The sequence below is a fragment of the Dipodomys spectabilis genome, unplaced genomic scaffold (assembly GCF_019054845.1).
Source record: "Dipodomys spectabilis isolate Male_0828 unplaced genomic scaffold, ASM1905484v1 ptg000095l, whole genome shotgun sequence".
NCBI classification, from domain to species: domain Eukaryota; kingdom Metazoa; phylum Chordata; class Mammalia; order Rodentia; family Heteromyidae; genus Dipodomys; species Dipodomys spectabilis.
The window spans coordinates 670902-690810 of NW_024870772.1; the positions used below are offsets into that span (position 1 = coordinate 670902).

The 19909-nt window shown below is 34.6% G+C and overlaps 1 protein-coding gene across 2 annotated transcripts in view; it reads left to right on the forward strand.

Annotated features, from left to right (window-relative positions):
* The window catches only part of Mycbp2 (MYC binding protein 2), a 234775-nt gene that overhangs the window by 127904 nt on the left and 86962 nt on the right, over nucleotides 1–19909 (forward strand). For both annotated transcript variants that reach the window (XM_042685653.1, XM_042685654.1), the window contains exons 41-50: nucleotides 285–510; nucleotides 2185–2303; nucleotides 3193–3280; nucleotides 5929–5978; nucleotides 8981–9153; nucleotides 10320–10464; nucleotides 13686–13901; nucleotides 15972–16027; nucleotides 17923–18038; nucleotides 18898–18995. In XM_042685653.1, the coding sequence (XP_042541587.1) occupies nucleotides 285–510; nucleotides 2185–2303; nucleotides 3193–3280; nucleotides 5929–5978; nucleotides 8981–9153; nucleotides 10320–10464; nucleotides 13686–13901; nucleotides 15972–16027; nucleotides 17923–18038; nucleotides 18898–18995 (1287 nt within the window). The remainder of the gene's footprint in view (nucleotides 1–284; nucleotides 511–2184; nucleotides 2304–3192; nucleotides 3281–5928; nucleotides 5979–8980; nucleotides 9154–10319; nucleotides 10465–13685; nucleotides 13902–15971; nucleotides 16028–17922; nucleotides 18039–18897; nucleotides 18996–19909) is intronic.

The window sequence follows — 19909 nt, forward strand, 5'->3', positions numbered from 1 at the left end:
TGGCATCAGTTATTTATTTTTAGTATCTAGGAATTGTTTTTATATTTTACTTCTATGATTATTTAAATAATTATATAGTCCTATGTCAAATCTAAGAAGCATTTAACTTTTATCCCTATTCCTTTTATTCTGTTCCCTTTATCTCTTTCATAGGTAACATTTAATTTTCTTTTAATCTAATAGTTTGCCATTGTTTTGTGTCTTTTAAGTCTTTTAATAAAAATATAAGCACATATGTAGATGTGTGACTGTATGTACATTCATGTCCACTTGCCTATTGCCAGGTGACATTCCCAGAATGTGTCAGATGGATGACAATTGAATTTGATCCTCAGTGTGGTACTGCACAGTCAGAAGATGTCCTCCGTTTGTTGATTCCAGTCAGAATTTTTCAGAATGCAGGATATGGACCAAAATTGACATCTGTCCATGAAAATCTTAATTCATGGATAGAATTGAAGAAATTTTCAGGCTCCTCTGGATGGCCTACTATGGTTTTAGTGTTGCCAGGTAAGTGTTTTTCTTCTAGTTTTTTTATTTCTATTTATTTATTTTTTTTGTATTCTTGGTTATGGTGCTTGAACTCAAGACCTGGGCACTGTCCCTGAGCTCTTTTGTTCAAGGCTTGTGTTCTATCACTTTGAGCCACAGCATTACTTCCAGTTTTCTAGTGGCTAATTGGAGATCAGATTCTCAAGGATTTTCTTTCCCTGAGATGCCTTTGAACCACAGTCCTCAGATCTCAGCCTCCTAAGCAGCTAGAATTTCAGGTGTGAGGCACTAATACCCAGCTTCTTTTCTGTTTTATTGGGGAAGAATATATGTACATATGTTCATTTTATTGGGTTAAATATATGTATTTATGTGCATTTAGTAAGGATGCATTATTGAAAATGTTTACTTTTAAAGGAAATTATTAAAGATTTATTATGTGCCTTGGTTTGTTTAGTTAAGGATTAGCGAAGGTGGCCCTAGGCAAGATGCATAGCATGGTATGAATTTTGGAGAAGAGATTGTTTTAGAGGTTTTTTTTTTTTGGGGGGGGGGGGAGGTGGATCATGTATTAATACTGAGGAATAGCCAGTTTTGTAGATGGTGTTAAAGAATAAGTAACAAAATGGTTTAGATCTTTTTTCTCTTGATAAGTACTAAAATTTCAGAACTTACCTAAAGATCTCAAGTCATTCCTTTGAAAAGAATTTGTGAACCCTTTTCTGAGGGGTGCATAGATGTGTGTGGGCGAGTATGTGTGTGAGAGAAAGAGAGAAAGACATATACACGTATTTTTTCTTCAGTACTAGAGATTCAGTGTGGACTTTGGGCCTCCAGACTTGATAGGCAAGCCTCAGCCCTTCTTTTGTTTGTGTTTTTAGATAGGGTCTTGTGCTTTTTCCCAGGAAAACTTGAAACTACTATCTTCCTACCTCTACCTCTCAGGTAGCTGGTACAACAGACTTATCCTACCGTGCTTGTTATTTTGTTGTTGTTGTTGTTTTGTTGTTTATGTTTTTTGGTAGGGCCTCAGCAACGTTGCCCTGGTAGACTTCAAACTGTTGTTATTCTGTCTGTGCTTACTGAGTAGCTGAGTTGGTAGGCATGTGACACCAGGCTGAATGGCTGTGTACTCACTTCTTTTTACTGATTTTTAAAACTTTTAATTAATTGTAATTTTTTTTGCTAATGTTTTACATTTAAAAAGTGATGTGTAATCGATTGTATTTTTTAACAAATAAGCAATAATTGGCTTGTGATCTTTTAAAGTCATTTCACAAACTTCTTCTTTCAACTCTGAATTGTCTTTGAGTATGAAGAATTCAGCAAAAGCCAGAGTAAAATACCAGAGTAGAGGATTGCCTAACTAAATAGGAATGGCTAGTCTAATTCATCCTAGAAACATGTTTATCTGTCTATCCAGTCTTCCATTTGATAGATGGTCAAAGAAATGCCCACATAAGTTAAAGGTTAGAGATGTCAGTGAACAATCATGTACCCCTGGTGGTTCTGTTGTTAGTGTTACATTTAGCAGTTTACTCAAATGGATGGAAATCTCTCTCCCTCAAAAAAACTCTTCAGAATCTAACTGATACAGCTACTTATCTTAAGATGGATAAAAGATAGGGAATTTTTAATTATGTTTTTTATAGGTTTGGATCCAAATTATGCCTTTTTTTTTATTTTGGTAAGGAAACGAGGCCCTTTTTTCATTGGAAACTGCTTCAGATTATGTGAAAGATGACAAAGCTTCCTTCTATGGTTTCAAGTGTTTTGCAATTGGATATGAATTTAGCCCTGGACCTGATGAGGTAAAAGCAAATTATCTTTTTATTTTGTTAAAGAAGATTCTATTTCTAAGAATCTGTTGATTTAAATTGCGTTGTTATCCATTTTAAGCAGGACTGAAATTTATTTTAAGTTATGGCTAGGTAATTTAAATAATGTATAGTTTTATTGTGTACAGTAGTCTTTTGTTACTTTTAATATGTTAAGAAAATAGAATTTGTAAAAAAATAGAATTTATGCAACATGTTGCAATATTGAAAAGTATATTTAAAAGTGTAATTAATATTTTTTCTAAATATTCTACTATGGTTTTTTTGGGGGGAAATGTCCTGGTTTTTGTACTCAGTGCCTGGGTACTGTCCCTGAGCCTTTTTGCCCTAAGCCAGTACTCTAACATTTATGCCACAGTTCATCTTTCAACATTTTTGGTAATCAGTTGGAGTCTCAGGACTGGATTCCAACTTTGATCCTTAGATCTCAGGCTCCTGAGTAGCTAGGAGTAAAGTAGGAGGTGCCCATTTAGATTTTTTTTTTAACACCAGTACTAGGATTTGAACTCAAAGCTTTATGCTCTAGTGTGGCTTTTTTACTCAAGGCGGGTACTCTAACACATGAGCCATACCTCTACTTTCAAAATTTTCTAAATATTTTAAATCATATACCGAACACCAAAGTCAAAGTTAACTGATTTCCTTTTAAGTAATCAAAAAACACTATATAATGAAGCTGTAATCTCAAATCTTAAAACTGGAATGAGGCACATTAAATCTCTTCCACTGACAGTTTAACCAGTAGCTCAGACATATTCTTTTCAGTTTCAAAGGTAATGAATGAGTTTGAGTAACATTTTTTGCAATCCATGTTATCTTCAAAACATTTTTTGTAAACACTAAATTTTATTCAATATTCTAGGGAGTCATTCAGTTGGAAAAAGAATTGGCAAATCTTGGTGGGGTGTGTGCAGCAGCTTTGATGAAAAAGGATCTAGCACTTCCTATTGGTAAGTCTGATTAAAAACTACATACTTGTTAACAATTAAAAAATTATTCAGAGTTTGTAATAGAACATCTGAAAATTGGTAAAATGATTTCTATAACTTCATATACTCATGAACAGTAAACTGCTTAGTATGTGTGACTCAACTCTGTTTAAATGGAGACAGAAGGGTATCTTGCAATCTTATTTACCCACACATATGAATGCCCTCCTTAAATGTAAAAATGCTATGTGTCAGGCCATGGGTTAATCTTGGTTAACAAGGCTAATCTCAAATTAGAGGTAGCCTAAGCTGGTTCCCAGTCCTCTAATTCTAGCTAGTCAGGAGGCTGAGATCTTAGGGTTGCAGTTTGAAGGCAGCTTGCGAAGGAAAGTCTAAGACTATTATCTCCAGTTACTCACCAAAAAAAGCCATAAGTAGAACTGTGGTTCAGGTTGAGCTCCAGCCTTGAGGAGAAAACTAAGGGATAGCATACAGACCCTGAGTTCAAGCCCAATTCTAGCACAAAAAAAACAACAACAACTACAAAAACATACCAACAAAAAAAACTGAGCCTACTCAAATATTAAAAATAAGCAGAACTGGAAGAAGAGGTTGTCACTAAGATTGTTAAGGTGAACTGTCAATGAAACCTAGGTGAAAGATAATTATTATCAGTCCAAATGTCCATCTATACTATGTTAGTTAGGGTTTTTATTTTTATCAATGTGACAAAAAATTTGAAGTAACTATGTGAGGATGAAAGATTTATTTCATGATGGCATTCATTTCAGCGCATCATAGTTGGGAAGGTATGAAGGAGCAGCACAGCTCACATCATGCCAGCTAGGAAGCAGAGAGAAATCCTGTAGCAGAATTCCCTCCCCCCCCCCCCCCCGCCCCTTTTCTTCTTTTCCTACTTTTCTTCAGTCTGGACCCAGCTTCAGGGATGCTGCCACACTCATTCAGGGCAGGACTTCTCTGTTTATTTAAGCCTTCTGGAAATGCCCTCACAAACACCCCAAAGGTTTGTTTTAAAGGGGACAGTCAAAATTAACCATCAGATATATTTCCTTTTTGACACTGTCATTATGCTCAAGACTTTATTTCTTCTAATCTTTTTTTTCTACCTTTTAATTTTTTTAAAATCCACCTTTTTGTCTTCATAATTAATCCCTTTCAATCTTCTCAGTTCCCTCAATCCATTGATTCATTGATAAACTTAGGAGAAATAATAGTCTCTGAATATTGGGAAAATTGATGGCATCCTTTTTGCAGGAACTTTATCAATAGCTGTTAAAAATTTCCATGTATGTATTTTAGCACATGGCAGCTTAATTGTATATATTTGACAGATGATCAAAAAATATATCTGGGGCTAGGAATGAAGCCACGTGGTAGAGTTTTGCCTATTATACTCAAGCCTTGGGTTCTATCCCCAGCAACTTTTCAAGATATGTACATGTATATGTACATGTATGTGTTTGTTTACATAGATGTATATATATACACATATACATTGATATAGTGGTAATAGTAGTATATATATACACACACAGTAATATAGTAGTGCTTATGATTGTAAAACCTAGAAACAATCAAAATATTTGTCAGTTGGAACCTAGTTAAGTAAGTGTTACTCATCTGTGCAGTGGACATCTGTGCAGCAGGTGAAGAAGGCAGATCTGGGTGACCTGACAACAAAAGATGCCCAAATTATATTGAGAAAAGCAGATTGCAGAAAAGGTCCCATTTTCATATTTATTTTCTTATATATTTGCAAGTATGTGTATGTATGTATCCATGTGTGTATTGACACACATGCAATTGGGATTTACTTGTAGAACAATAACACATATGAAACTGTTCACACTGGATATCACTTAAAGAATTGCTAAACTTCTAAAGAAGTAGAATTACTTATTTCAAACTTCAGTACAATTTGACTATTTCTCCTTGAATTTTATTATAATAAGTAAAAGAATAAATGATTAGGCCGGGTGCCGGTGGCTTATACCTGTAATCCTAGTTACTCAGGAGGTAGAGATCTGAGGATCATGGGTCAAAGCCAGCCCAGGCAGAAAAGTCCATGAGATTCTTATCTCCAATGAACCACCAGAAAACCAGAAGTGGTGCTGTGGCTCAAGTAGTAAACCACTTGCCTTGAGCTAAAGAGCTGAGGGACAGCACCCAGGCCCAGAGATCAAGCCCCACAACTGACAAGAAAGAAAAAGAAAAAATGATTAGAGGATACTGTCACTAACTTATCTTTTTCTGTAACCCATCATTGCTTTATTAAAATGTGTAGCTCTTTTTGAGTCAATGAAATAAAAAGGTCCAGATACAGCATAATCAGTGAATAAACTAATAATTTACTTTTTGACCCAAAAGTAAATATACATTGTTCAAGAACTAAACATCTATACAAACATATATCTACTTATATATGCATATCTTTTTTCATATCACTCTAGGATGCATCCTAAATATTGGCTTGATATTCACACTAAAAATACCTTACATTTTCAAGTGTAAACCCCTGGGATTTGTCCAGAATGTTAAATCTTTTAAGTCTATTGTAGCAGACTTGTTAAAAGATGTAATGAATACAAAAGACCAGAAAGGTCAACTATTAATATATTTTAGTAAAACTTTCTTTATTTGTGCAACAGGTAATGAATTGGAAGAAGATCTTGAAATTCTTGAAGAAGCTGCTTTGCAGGTATTGTCCCAAACACTCTTAAGATAAATTTTGTGCATTAATTTAGACCCATTTTCACAAAATTAGTCTCTTTAAAATACATATTGTTTGTTCCTTTAAGTTCTTTATTCCATTGTTTGATCATTTCAGACATACGTAAGTTATAACTGCTCCTCTTGAGGAGAAAAATCCATATGGTCTTTTACTATATAGCATGGTGGGTATTGACTCCAGTTAAAAGTCCTGGGTGAGAAGGTGGCTCAGTGGTAGAGTGCTTGCCTTGCATGCATGAGGCCCTTGGTTCGATTTCTCAGTACCACATAAGCAGAAAAAGCCTGAAGTAGCACTGTGGCTCAAGTGGTAGAGTGCTAGCCTTGAGCTGAAGAGCTGAGGGACAGCGTCCAGGCCCAGAGTTCAGGCCCCACAACAAAAAAAAGAAAAGTCCTAAGGAGAAAGAAGAGCATTTTATCTTGAAATAGTTTTACTACCTAGAAAAAGAAATAAGGCTTTTCACAAAGGAACTCAAGTTGTATTGATGTGTTACTCATTTTGATAAGAAATAACAAAAAGTGACAAAGGTACTGTTGCCTGTTAGAAGCACTGGTCAGATGGTGGTAGACCTATGTATCATTGTAAAAGGTAGAACTAGTCAGTGAAATGCAGATGAGAATCATCAGTTTGTCATTGCTATACTTTTTGCTTTTATAAATATTGAAGTACCCATTTGTCCTTAAGGGAAACATATGGGTAGTATATTTCAGTTGAAATCCTATTTTTCTGTCTATATTAATCTGAAACCCTTTGGTACTCAAATTTACTAAGAGACTGGTATGCCACTCTCTTAACTTCAGTGGTCTGATTTTTTCTAGTTGTCACTAATGGATGGAACATTCAAACTATTTAAGCAGTATTTTTTCTGGTTATAATGCTTTCTTCTTAGTGTAGGGCAGAAATAATCATTTGTTTATAATGTCAATGCGTGCTACATACTGAAACTATCAAGGATGGGTGAATTTTGCATAATGAAATAGCATGAAGGGAGAAGATAGGTTGGGAATCTGATGTTCATTTGAACCCATGGCATTCAGACTGTAAGGTTGCATGAGTATGGAAGATTGTCCAAAAGTATTTTTCTAGCTGGGCACCTATCTACACAGGAAACAGATCTTAGCATCATGGTTCAAAGCCAGTGTGGGCAGGAAAGTCATGAGATTCTTATCTCCAATTACACACACACATGGAAGTGGAGCTGTGGCACAAATGGTAGAGCACTAGTTTTGAGCACAAAATTCAGACATCACTCAGTCCCAGAGCAAAACTCAAGACCAGCACAAACGCACACACAAAATCCAAAGTTGGGTTGATTTTTATTAGATTAATAAAAAACTTTTAAAAAGCATTACTATTTAATATCAGCAATATCATTAAAAAGAGCACTGTTATAGTTAAAAAATACAAAAGTTATATTTTTAGGATGAAGGAGGGCTCACTATGTTCTTTTTTAAAAAATTTTGCCATGCACTATAAAGTTTTGAGCTAGGTATATGTAATTTACAAAACATCTATTTAGCATTTTCTAGTTGACAGTATAATTATACTCTGAAGTCACTATTGTTTTTTTGCATTTTATAACTGAAGTTTAGAGAAGCTTTGTGACTTATTTAAAAAGTAGCTTAGTTGAAAAATAAAGGAAAATTATGTTCAGGTTCAGATTCATACTTTATATTTTATTTCCTAAGTGGATCAAAGCACATTTCATTTAATTTATCCAACACTATTTCTAAACATTTTATGTATTTATAGCTTACTTAGTTCTTACAGCAAACCTGTTAAGTGGAGAATGTTATCTCCATTGTGGAATACTGAAGCCCAAAAACCTTACATGACTTCAGTCAGGATCAAACAGCTAGTAATAGTAAGCACACCTGCATTGGAATCTGACCTTTGACAGTTAAGTGACAATAGCTGTGATTTTGACTGCTCTTGCTTAGCCGTGTATTCTTGGCAATGTTAGGAGGCTTCACAATTTTAAAAAGTCAGTTTTGTGTTTAAAAGAGAAAAAGCTCAGATGTTTACAATTCAGGAGACAAAAATGACAAACATTTAATATTATATGTCAGACAAAAATCCAATTTTTATAAGAGCCATTGAAAGATTATTATGCTATGTAACTGTTATTGAAGCTTAAAAAAGAAATATTATGCTACTAATTAAGAAAAACAAAGCTGTCCCAAATTTCCCATCTTTTTGGCATGCAATTATGATATAATATGAACCAAATACCTTCTCTTTCTCAAGCAAGTTCTTATGTATGTTCTTAAATTTAAATGTTATAATTATTATATAAAAGAGACTATTTGTTCAATAATTGACACATTTTTTAGATTCAAGGGTAATTTGTTAATTAACAATAAATAGATACACTTGCCTAGAGTCAGAATTTGAACTCAAGTTTCTCTGACTCTCAAGTCACAGTTTTGAAGTGGTATATTTTATAGAATGTAAAGCTTACTATTATAGAAATTTGGTAGTCCTGGAAAGCTAATTCTTTTATGAAAAATATTTAATGAAATTTATTCTCAAAAAGTTTCTAGTTGGGCACTGGTGGCTCAAACCTGTAATCCTAGCTACTCAGGAGGCTGAAATCTGAGGATCATGGTTCAAAGCCAGCCCCGGCAGAAAAGTCTGTGAGCCTCTTACCTCCAATTAACCACTAGAAAACTGGAAGTAGCACTGTAGCTCATGTGGTAGAGCTCTAGCCTTGAGCTGAAGAGCTGAGGGACAGCACCCAGGTCCAGAGCTCAAATCCCATGACTGGACCCCTCCTCCCCTCAAAAAAATGCATATATGTCAGGAATAATGATGCAGATCCATCATCTTACCACTAAAGAGGTTGAGGGAAGAAATAAAAAGTTAAACACTACTCTGGGCTACTTAGCAAGAGCTTGTCTCAAAAAAGAAAAAAGTTAATGAAATAATTAATGAAAATTAAAAGTAAAATAGATTTTTTTTTAACCCAACAGGTGTGCAAAACCCATTCTGGTATTCTTGGAAAGGGTTTAGCGCTTTCTCATTCACCAACTATTTTAGAGGCACTTGAAGGAAACTTACCACTTCAAATCCAAAGCAATGAGCAGTCCTTTCTGGATGACTTTATTGCTTGTGTTCCAGGATCAAGTGGTGGAAGGCTTGCAAGGTACTTTAAATACTATGGTTACTTTCTTTAAGGCTTCATTCTGAAGAGAAATGAAAAGGGGATCATTAAGTGTCAAAATGCTTATAAAACAGCCTGATTTGTGTGCTTTTGTACTTTGTAAAGTATAAAATAATATCTTGAGATATCTGGTAATAATTGATTATTTTGTTACCATTTTCTCTTTTTGTAGGATGAACATGAAAAAATAGTCTTGCTTATATCATTTTACTAATAAAAATAACTTTCTGGTTTTTTTTATTACAGTATAGTTTTTAGCTTTTAAAACCCAAAGGGTGGCCAGAATATGATAGCAGATCTTTTAGCTTCACTGCTATGTTTATAATTGTTTCTATATAATGCATGATAGAATTACTTAGACTCATCTCATCATGGAATGAACTCAGGAGTGGATATTGTAAACAATAGGAAATTGACAAATTTTACATGGAAGGGAAGGTATGAATTGTGTGTTAGGGGATATTAAAGCTGAGTACCATGACTCAAATCTGTAATTTCATCTACTCCAGAGGAGGAGATTGAGAGAATTGCTTTTAGAGACAAATATGGGAAAGACTTCTCTTTCAATAAGTTGGGAGTTGTGGAGCCTGGATATGGTCCCAATTATGAAGAAGTCCTAGATAAGAGAATCACTGTGTGAGGCAGTCCCAAAGCAAAAACACAAGACCCTACCTGAAAATTAATTAAAGCAAAAAAGAGGTGAGGACATGACTCAAGTAGTCAAATTCCTGTATAGCAAATATGAGGCCCTGAGTTCAAAATCCCTCCCCACCAAAAAACAGTACACAAATAACACTGCCCTCAAGCAATGAGAATGTATTCAGGGCTTCAAATTACACATAACCTAAATTCTTTTCTTCGTTTAGGTATATTAAATTAGCCATGGTTAAAATTTCAGATTTTCTGACTTTAAATTGTCTATATAATTTAAATATCAGAAATGGTGTGTGTGTTGACCTGTTGTTCTTTTTTTTTTTAATGAACTATTGTTAAGATTTCCAAGGGATACAAATGTGATTATTACTGAATGTGAAATGAAGATAGTGTTTTAGCATTTTGACAGTGCAAGCTTTTTTTATTTGGCCCAATTTCATGTTAATTATCAGTGGTAGTGATGAATATTATTTGTTTCTTTTCAATACTTTTAGGTGGCTTCAACCAGATTCCTATGCTGATCCTCAGAAAACATCCTTGATCCTAAATAAGGATGATATTCGTTGTGGTTGGCCTACTACCATAACTGTACAAACAAAAGACCAGTATGGAGATGTGGTACATGTTCCTAATATGAAGGTAATTCTGTCTGAAAGAAATTTAGACCTGTCTGTTCTCTGACTTCTGTAACTGGTAAGTTTAGGTTTGTCAATTGCTCAGGTTCCATCTGTTCAATTCTTTGTTTCTGTAATGGAGAACTCTAAAAAATTGTGTAAATGATTTTTTTTATATTACTTTCCAGTTTTCCAAGCTACATATTAGGTGTTAGGGTACTTCAAAGAAATTTGAAGAAAGTTGACTATATAAGGAGTGTTAGAAACATAAAAGAAAAACCCTCAATGTACAGTATAAATGAATAAATGAATGAGAGTACAATTGTGTGTGCGTGTGTGTACGTGTGCATGTTCATGCACGCATACACATGCTTGACCTTAGGCTTGAAATCAGGTCCTGGGCTTTTTGCTCTAAGTGCTCTACCAACTTGAGCAACATCCCCATTTCCAGCTTTTTTTGGTGATTAATTGGAGATAAGAAATTCATGTACTTTCCTGGATTTAGGCTTGCTTTGATCCTTGATCCTTAGATCTCAGCCTGAGTAGCTAGGATTATAGGTCTGAGACACCAACACACCAGCCTGTAATACTATTTGGGGGATTAGCATAACATTTCATTTAGTTTTAATGTTCATGTTATACTTACAGTATTACTTTAGTTGTATTTTAAAAATATTTTCTCCTTTGTTGCTTCTGTTGCTCTGTTTTGATGGGTAGATTGTTTTGTTTTTTGTATATTTCTTTTTGAAGTCAGACTTTGTTTTATCTTTTGGTCATGTTGAGTTCTTTTTTTAACCACATGATGGATATTTCTTTGTTGTCTTTTTTATCTCTTCTTTCCTTTCCTCTCTTCTACATATTTGCTTCTTCTAAGCTGTGTCCGTCGCATTTAAACCAATTTTTTTTTTTGGGTCCGGTCGTGGGGCCTGAACTCTGGTCCTTGGCGCTGTCCCTCAGCTCTTCAGCTCAAGGCTAGCGCTGTTCCACTTGAGCCACAGTGCCATTTCCGGCTTTTTTCTTTTTGCATGCAAGGCAAGTGCTCTACCACTGAGCCACCTTCCCAGCCCCTAAACCAACTATTCACTGGGCTCAAAATCCACCCTTACATTCATCTGTAATTTAGAAACTATATCTAGAAAATTCTTACGTAGTACTTAGGAAAAGATTTGTATAAATATGTTGATTCTTAAGTTAGTTAATATTGCATCACTGTATTAATTACAAATCAAATTAAGTTACTTTCAGCCTTATAGACAGTATATGAATAGCTAGGATTACAGGTGTATCTTACGAAAACTAGCCTTAGTGTTTACAACTTATGGTAAATTTTTATGAGATAAAAAATTGTACTATACTATAAAATCACTATTTTCAAATTATAAGACTGGTTGTTTTGAGTTGTCTTAGGCTTTTGGGTTTGTTTTGTGTTTAGCATTCTCGGTGAAATAGTGATCTCATAACCCCAACTGAAGATGTGGTTTTTCAATGGAACATAATTGTTGGCTGTACTAGATATTATATAGACAAGGACTGCCAATGAAGTATCAATTTCATAGAATGATTATAGATAAACAGGGCTAGGGATATAACTTAGTGGCAGGGCACTTGTCTAGCATGCACATGGTCCTGCGATTTACCCCAAATACCGTAAACAAGACAAAACTAATCACCTATTTCATTTATGCTACCTTTTCTACTTTTTTTTGTTTGTTTGTTTTTGCCAGTCCCAGGGCTCAAACTCAGGGCCTGGGCACTGTGCCTGAGCTTCTTTTGCTCAAGGCTAGCACTCTACCAGTTAAGCCTCAATACCACTTCCACCTTTTTCTGTTTATGTGGTACTGAGGAATCTAACTCAGGGCTTCATGCATGGTAGGCAAGTACCACTGAGACACATTCCCAGCCCTACCTTTCTACTTCTCCAAAATCCTATTGTTTCAATTGCCTCTTCTTGCCAACCTTACAGTTAGCATCCATAAGAATAACACAATTTAATAAAGAGCTAGTAATATGATATCCAAATTTATATAAACCTGTGATTATGTATGAGGTTAGATTAAGTGGGGGTTTTTGTTGGTTGATTGTTTATGGGGTCAAGTGTGTGTGTGTGTGTGTGTGTGTGTGTGTGTGTGTGTGTGTGGTGGGGCTTGAAGTCGGGCCTACCACTTGAGCCACTACTATACTTCTGGCTTTTTGGTTATTAATTGGAAATGAAAGTCTTATAGGCTTTCTTGCCCCAATGGGCTTTTGCACTGTGATCCTTGGATCTCAGCTTCCTAAGTAGCTAGGATTATATGTATGAGACATCAGTGCTGGCTTCAAGTGAATTTTTTTTTGCCAGTGCATAAGCAAACAAACAACATATAGAATGAAATATTTATTGTAATTCCTGGAAAGTATTTCTTTTTTTTCTTTTACTCAAGCATACTAAGCATATAACCTGCCTCTAAGCAGTCTTACCAAATGCCCTTGAAAGTATTACTGAATAGCATTTTTCAAAGGACAGCTTGCATTTAAGAATATTTCTTTAACAGTATGTTTGTATTTAGGTAGTACAATAAGTAGATAAAAAATAGTTCTTGGGTAGGAAGTGTGGCTCATTTGGTAGAACCCTAGCCAATGAGCAAAAATACCAGGTACTAAGTTCAAATTCTGGTCTTAGAGTTAAAAAAAAAAACTAGTTCTGTTTTATGGTTGAAGAAATTAAATTGAAAATTTTATAGTTTAAATCAAAGTCTTAAGTCTGTGACAGAGCTATCTAATGTTTCTTCTCTTGCTAAAATAAAGAAACATCATTTGGCTAAGAATATTTTTTCTGTGTGTCAAGTTTTAAGGCGTATCAATGAAGCCAGTTTTCATCTGTAGAATAGTACAGTTGGAATTGATTAATGATTTTTTTATATTCTGAGATTATGGGAAAGTATATTTGAATTATGTGGTAAAAATCAATTGTTCTTGCAAGAATTCTGTATAGATTCACTCTATTAACCTTTCCTGAACTTTATTAATGGTGAATCTTTTGTGTGTTGAAATCTGATAATTTATCCCAAAGTAGTGGGTCCTTGCCTTCCACGATGTTTATAGCCATCTTATAGTCAAAAGATGAGAGCCTTTGCAGGAAATGACCAAGATAGACCAATGCTAACATAATTTATAAATAAACGTGAACTTGAATTCTAAGTTGCTTTTTTTTCAGTATATCAAAGCTCATTACGTAATAATAACATTTAGCTTTTGTGATGCGGTCAGGTGGAGGTGAAAGCTGTGCCTGTTTCTCAGAAGAAAACATCTTTACAACAAGAGCAAACGAAAAAACCTCAAAGGATTCCTGGCAGTCCTGCAGTAACATCCACATCTGCTAATACTGACATGACTTTTGGCGGGCTGGCCTCACCCAAACTGGATGTTTCATATGAACCAATGATAGTGAAGGAGGCTCGATATATTGCCATTACAATGATGAAGGTAATTTACTGTTATTTACTAGAAAAAAATTCACTATTCATTTATTTAGCAAACACTTCAGTGAGTCAGGCCGACAAAATTACAAATAAAAAGTGCTGCTGATAGTAAACTTGCAGCATATTTTTTAGAGGATGTTATTTTTCTTGAGATGATTTTCTTTGGTTTCTGGAAGATATGTCTAGGGTAATCACCAGTTGTAGACCAATTTAATAAAGTTAGAGATGGAGGTGGTTTAAATCTGGATTTCATGTACTTATCTACTGTCAGTTTCCTGCTGCTACAAGAATATAGCTCTAGAATGGTTCAGAGTTTACCTCATCAACTTTTAGGTTCTCCCAAATGCCAATGCATCTCTTTGGGGTTCCTAGTTCTTCGGGCTTTATAGCTCTTAAAAGCATTTGGACAGATTTTTTAAAATATTTTGTCTATCTCTTTTACTTACCTTCAGGAACAATGAAGCTGAAGTTAGACATTTTAACATTTTCAAAAAGCAGTAATAATCCATTGAAGGCTTCCTTTAATGTGTTGTCAGAATAGTTTAAGAGATACTTAGGCTACTAAATCAGCAGACTGGGTAGCTAATGGAGCTTGGGGGTGTGGGGGAAGGGGAGGAAAAAAAGATAAAGTTTAAAACAGAGGAAGAGGCAATAATGCTTGATAAGAAATGTACTCATTACCTTGCCCATGTAATTGTAACCTCTCTGTAAGGTATTTTCACAATAAAAAAATTCAAAAAAATAAAGTTTAGAGATAGAGCTTGAATAGTAGGAAGAAGAGGCAGGTTTGGGCTAAAAAGGGAAATAGACTCAGTTTTGGATACAGTGGATTTCAGATATTCTCTATGAAGATACATGAAAGGAAGTTAAATGAACAGACCAGAAGTAATTACAGTTCAACTTAAAGAAAAGGATTTGGGAGTCATTGATAATTGGGAACTCAACTAAGAGATACTATCTTCCATGGTGAATGAAGAGGGAAATTCCAGTTCTCACTCTGTCAGGAAAATTCATAAGGTATGCTCAAGATCACATAAATGAGAGAGTCTGACTCCAGCTTTCAATCTACTCACTTTGTCCCCAGTTGCCTTATCCTCACATGCCTTAAAAGTCAAGAGAAATTTTAGAATTACAAATGTTCTGCTGAAGAAATTAAGTTTTGAAGAAGACTTAGCAAGCATTTATCATTTAACAGAAGTTTTAGGAGTATAGTTGGTTGATGAATGAATAAATGGGAAATAAATAAAGCTAGAGACAAAAACAAGTGTCAGTATGTTTGGTTGTGAAAAAAAAAAAGAATAACAGGAAATGTAACTGAGTGAAGGCACTGAGGTATGGGTCTAATAAACAGAGACTTAGAGGTTTGGGTACTGCAGAGATATTTGAGAGAAAGGATGTAGTAAAGGCATATTTACATTTCAGGCAGGGAGATTTTCTTATATCAGGAGACACTTCTTGTCACTCATTAATGAGTCAAGTACTGTAGAAGATGGGAAAAATGAGATATTGTTTATTAATGGATGAAAGACTACATATAATACCTTAGCTGTGTAGAAAAGGGCCGGGTATTTCTCATCAACTGGATGTCAGCAATATGATTATATTGTTGTCTAGTTTACATTTTCCTGATTGCCATGTTACTTAAATCATTTCTGTATTTATTGGTCTTTTATATTTTTGTTCACTTTTCTTGGTGTGCTTTCTCTTTTTTATTGATACGGATTTTATGTGTTATCGATGCATATTGCATTTATGAGTTTCCAGCACGCTTCTCCCAGGTGATGGCTTCTGTCTTTATAGTCTTTGCCTAAAGAAATTTAAAATGTTTTCGTTTTGAACATATATGATCTGAGATTTTTTTCATCTAAATTACAATAAATTGTTTTTAACATTTGGGCCGTTAGTCCAATCAGAATTTATTTTTACAAATGGTCTTATATAGGCAATTGAAGTTTCCTTTTTCTTTGATATTGATAACCGGTTTTCTTAACACTGTTTATTAATTAATTTATCATTCTACTAATTGAGAATGATTCTACTGATTTTACAATTGTTGTTGGTCTCTCTCTTAAAGGTTTATGAAAATTACTCATTTGAAGAACTGCGTTTTGCATCACCAACTCCTAAGAGGTAAAGATTACTTTTTTTAAAGCACAATTAAACATGTACAGTCAGTTGCCTACCACTAAAATTCATCCTATCTTCCAACTTTACTTTTTATAAATGAATTCTTTATAAATTTTTTGAGTAGAGATTTCTCACATATAATAATATTTAGATTTAATTGTTTGCATGTATAAAAATATAATTGAAATCTGTTGAAACTATTTCAGAAAGGAGGAAATGGAAATCCAAATCTTGAGGCATTTTATAAATTATCATAGTTAAAGGAGTTCAAGCTAATGAAACAGTGCTAATGGGGTTAAAGAAAGCCAAAATGAAATCACAGAGAAAGAAGAAGGAAATATTTCAAGAAAGTTAGCTGGGATTCAGTTGTTCATATCTTACAGTTATTCAAGAGGCTGAGATTCTAAAGTTGTCATTCATGGTTAGTTCAAGAACACAGATCCTGGAGACTTTTATCTCTGTCTAAAAGCTAGAAGTGGCTATGTGGCTCAAGTGGTAGATTACCATCCTTGAATAAGCAAGAGCACTAGGTTGAGTTCGAGCCTCAGTATGAGGAAAGGAGAGAGAATAAATTGTAACTACCAGATGTGACTGACATTACCGAGGCTAATGAAGTGACTTTAAATTTGAGACAGAGATTACTTATTTATATTTATATATAACTATTGGGAGCAGAATCTTATAAACAACTCATTATGAAAAAAATGGAAATAAAAAATGGAAAGGGTGATTAGAGGTTGACTAGTTCTTTAGTTCTTTTGTTACAGTTTGATGTAATAGGAAAAAGAGATGTAAGACCTTAATAGAACCTAAGTTTTATAATGAAGAAGATGGAGGCAGATAGCCAATGTGACGGACATGGGTTAAACTACTGTCTTTACTATGACATGTCTATGCCACATACATTATTTTCTCTTCTATATATTTTTTTCCTAATAAACTTCCCATCATCAAAAAAGTCATCTTGGAAAGACTGATCACTGGTTACACCAGTAATCCTAGCTATGCAGGAGGCTGAGATCTAAGGATCTCAGTTTACAACCAGCCCAGGCAGGAAAGTCTGTGAGACTCTTATCTCCAATTAATCATTAGAAAACCTGAAGTGGAGCTGTGGCTCAAAGTGGTAGAGCACTAAGCCTTGAGCCAAAGAGCTTAGTAATAGTGCTGAGGCCCTTAGTTCAAAACCAACCAAAAGAGGTCTGGACTATCAAGGGAGATAGAGATTCTAAAGTTTGTATGTTAAAGAAATGATCTAGTAAAGTAAACAAAACCTAGTAAAGTAAGTGAAAGCAAGGCAATGGTAGCATCCATTGCCCAATGGTAGAATCATTGCCCAAGCAGTAGGGCTGGTTTATAATGTTATCCAGGATGCATCTTCTGTTGTAAAAGAAGAAAAGGTAAGAGAAAATAGGCTTAGTAATTTAATTTAACCTGGAAGTTATATCTCATGATTTCTATTTCCTTACTGAAGAAAAAAGGTTAGTTCATGATAAACTGACAGGAAAAGGAGTGTTTTGATTATAGCTGTTAAGTGAATACCCATACAGAGGTTTAGTACAAACAGGAACAGGTTTTGTCTTCCAAAGTTTTGCCTTTCTAGATGGGCAGAGGCTTCTTGTTCAGTAACTCTGCAAGTCTAAACATAGGGCTTAAGGGAGTAATGATTTCATCTCATGGCTTTCATGAAATAACATAGCTAAATATATTTCTGCCTCTCCTTTGCAACTTTTACTACATTTACTGGTGAAGAAATTAAATCCAGTTGTTTTAGACTAGGGAGTATAGTACAGCATGGTAGTAAGATTGTCAGGCAGTCTGATACTAAAATAAATATTTGCTAGAAATATGAATTTTTTATAAAAAGTAACCTTTCTCATAGGTCTCTCCTTTCTTTGCAGGCCCAGTGAGAACATGCTGATCCGGGTCAATAATGATGGGACTTACTGTGCAAACTGGACCCCAGGGGCTATTGGGCTCTACACTATTCATGTTACTATTGATGGCATTGAAATAGGTATATAAAACACAATAAGTCACTTAGTACAAAGAAACTTAATACACTAGGATCAAAACTTTCATTCCATGGTAATTTTTCCCCTGGTTCCACATGTGGATAAGTAACTTCTTTATGACTATATTTCCTCCCTTAATATACGATTAATGCAATCCTAAGATCTTAACGTTTTGTAGTAATTCCTGGTGTCTGCTCTGGCATTACAGCCCTCGGGACCTCTTCTTCACTTAATTCCCTAATGTATCAGTCAAGTATGCTTTCCTCTAAATTCTTCTATTTCCCTGTGCTTTCTCTGACTCCACCTTTTGGTTTATCTATCTTTCTCTCTTGGCTGGGAACAGAGATTATCTTATTCATCTGTGAATTTCCCAGACAAGATGAGTACCTGGCATAGAGTGGCTGCTCAGTACATAAACTCTGTGCAACAGGATAAAACTAGACTTAAAAAAAAGTTTATCAGCATGAATTTCTTATAACCCTGTCCCTTCCTAGTAATACAGAGGAACTTGAGTTCCTATAATCAGGCAGATTTGGAAAACATGAGAAATTCATATAGTTTAATATACTAAGAGAAATTGTGCAACTAAAAATACTGCTTTTGTTAAACTTTATGAGATCTCTCAATTTTGGAAAAGAAGGACACAGGTAGACATAGTAGTGTGTTCAGTTTTCTGTGAGTTCCACATCTATGAGATCAGTCAATTGTTCATCAAAAACACCATAAAAACAATAATAATTCTAAAAAACAAGCAATTTATATATTTGTTTTTATTATTTTAAATAGCCTATGAATGTGTACAAAATTAGGTTTCAGAATCTTTTTCTTCTGTGATTTTTATAGTTGTTACTTTTTTGACAGATGCTGCTCTTGAAGTAAAAGTAAAAGACCCACCAAAGGGGATGATTCCACCTGGAACTCAGCTGGTCAAGCCAAAAACTGAAGCTCAACCAAATAAGGTTAGACATGAATTAGTCAAAGACTTTAAATTAACCAAAGATTTTTAAACTTTTTCATTGATGTTTAAAAATGTTCATCACACATCTAATATTTTATGTGATTGATTTTCTACTTGTTTTCTAAATTTTCCTAGAAAAGTTTGGAGAGTATTGCATGGTAATTTTAATTATTTCATATGATAGAAACTGTACTTTGTTTCTTTGTATAGTACTATAGTAATTTATAGTAATTGTGTATACTTTGTGTTATTCAAAATTTTTAATTAAGAAAAAGTCTACTAAAATTAAGTATAAAGTTTGAAAAGTTAAAATATCTTGTGCTATTAAAAGAAATAATAATTTCCTAACTTCTAAAAAGTAATAGCCAGGCATCAGTGATTCATAGCTATAATCTTAGCTACTCAGAAAGCTGATATCAAGAGGACTGAGGTTCAAAGCCAATCTGGAAAAAAAAGGGAGACTCCCATTTCCAAAATAACTAGCAAAAAATTTGACTAGAAGCATGACTCAGTTCCCTCTGAGCAAACAATAACTCAAAACAACAACAACAAAAACCACTACTACCACAACAACTGAAGAGATTTCATTAGAAAGGAAATATTTAATCTGATATGGTGGTGAATGTTAGTAATTTCAACTACTTGGGAGGCAGAGTCAGGAAAATTAAAGTTGAAGATCAGTGCTGGGAAAGCTAATAAACCGTATCTCAAAAAACAAACTACAAAGCTGGGCACCGGAGGCTCACGCCTGTAATTCTAGCTACTCAGGAGGCTGAGATCTGAGGATTGCGGTTCAAAGCCAGCCCGGACAGGAAAGTCCGTGTGACTCTTATCTCCAATAAACCACTAGAAAACCGGAAGTGGCACTGTGGCCCAAGCGGTAGAGCGCTCGCCTTGAGCTGAAGAGCTCAGGGA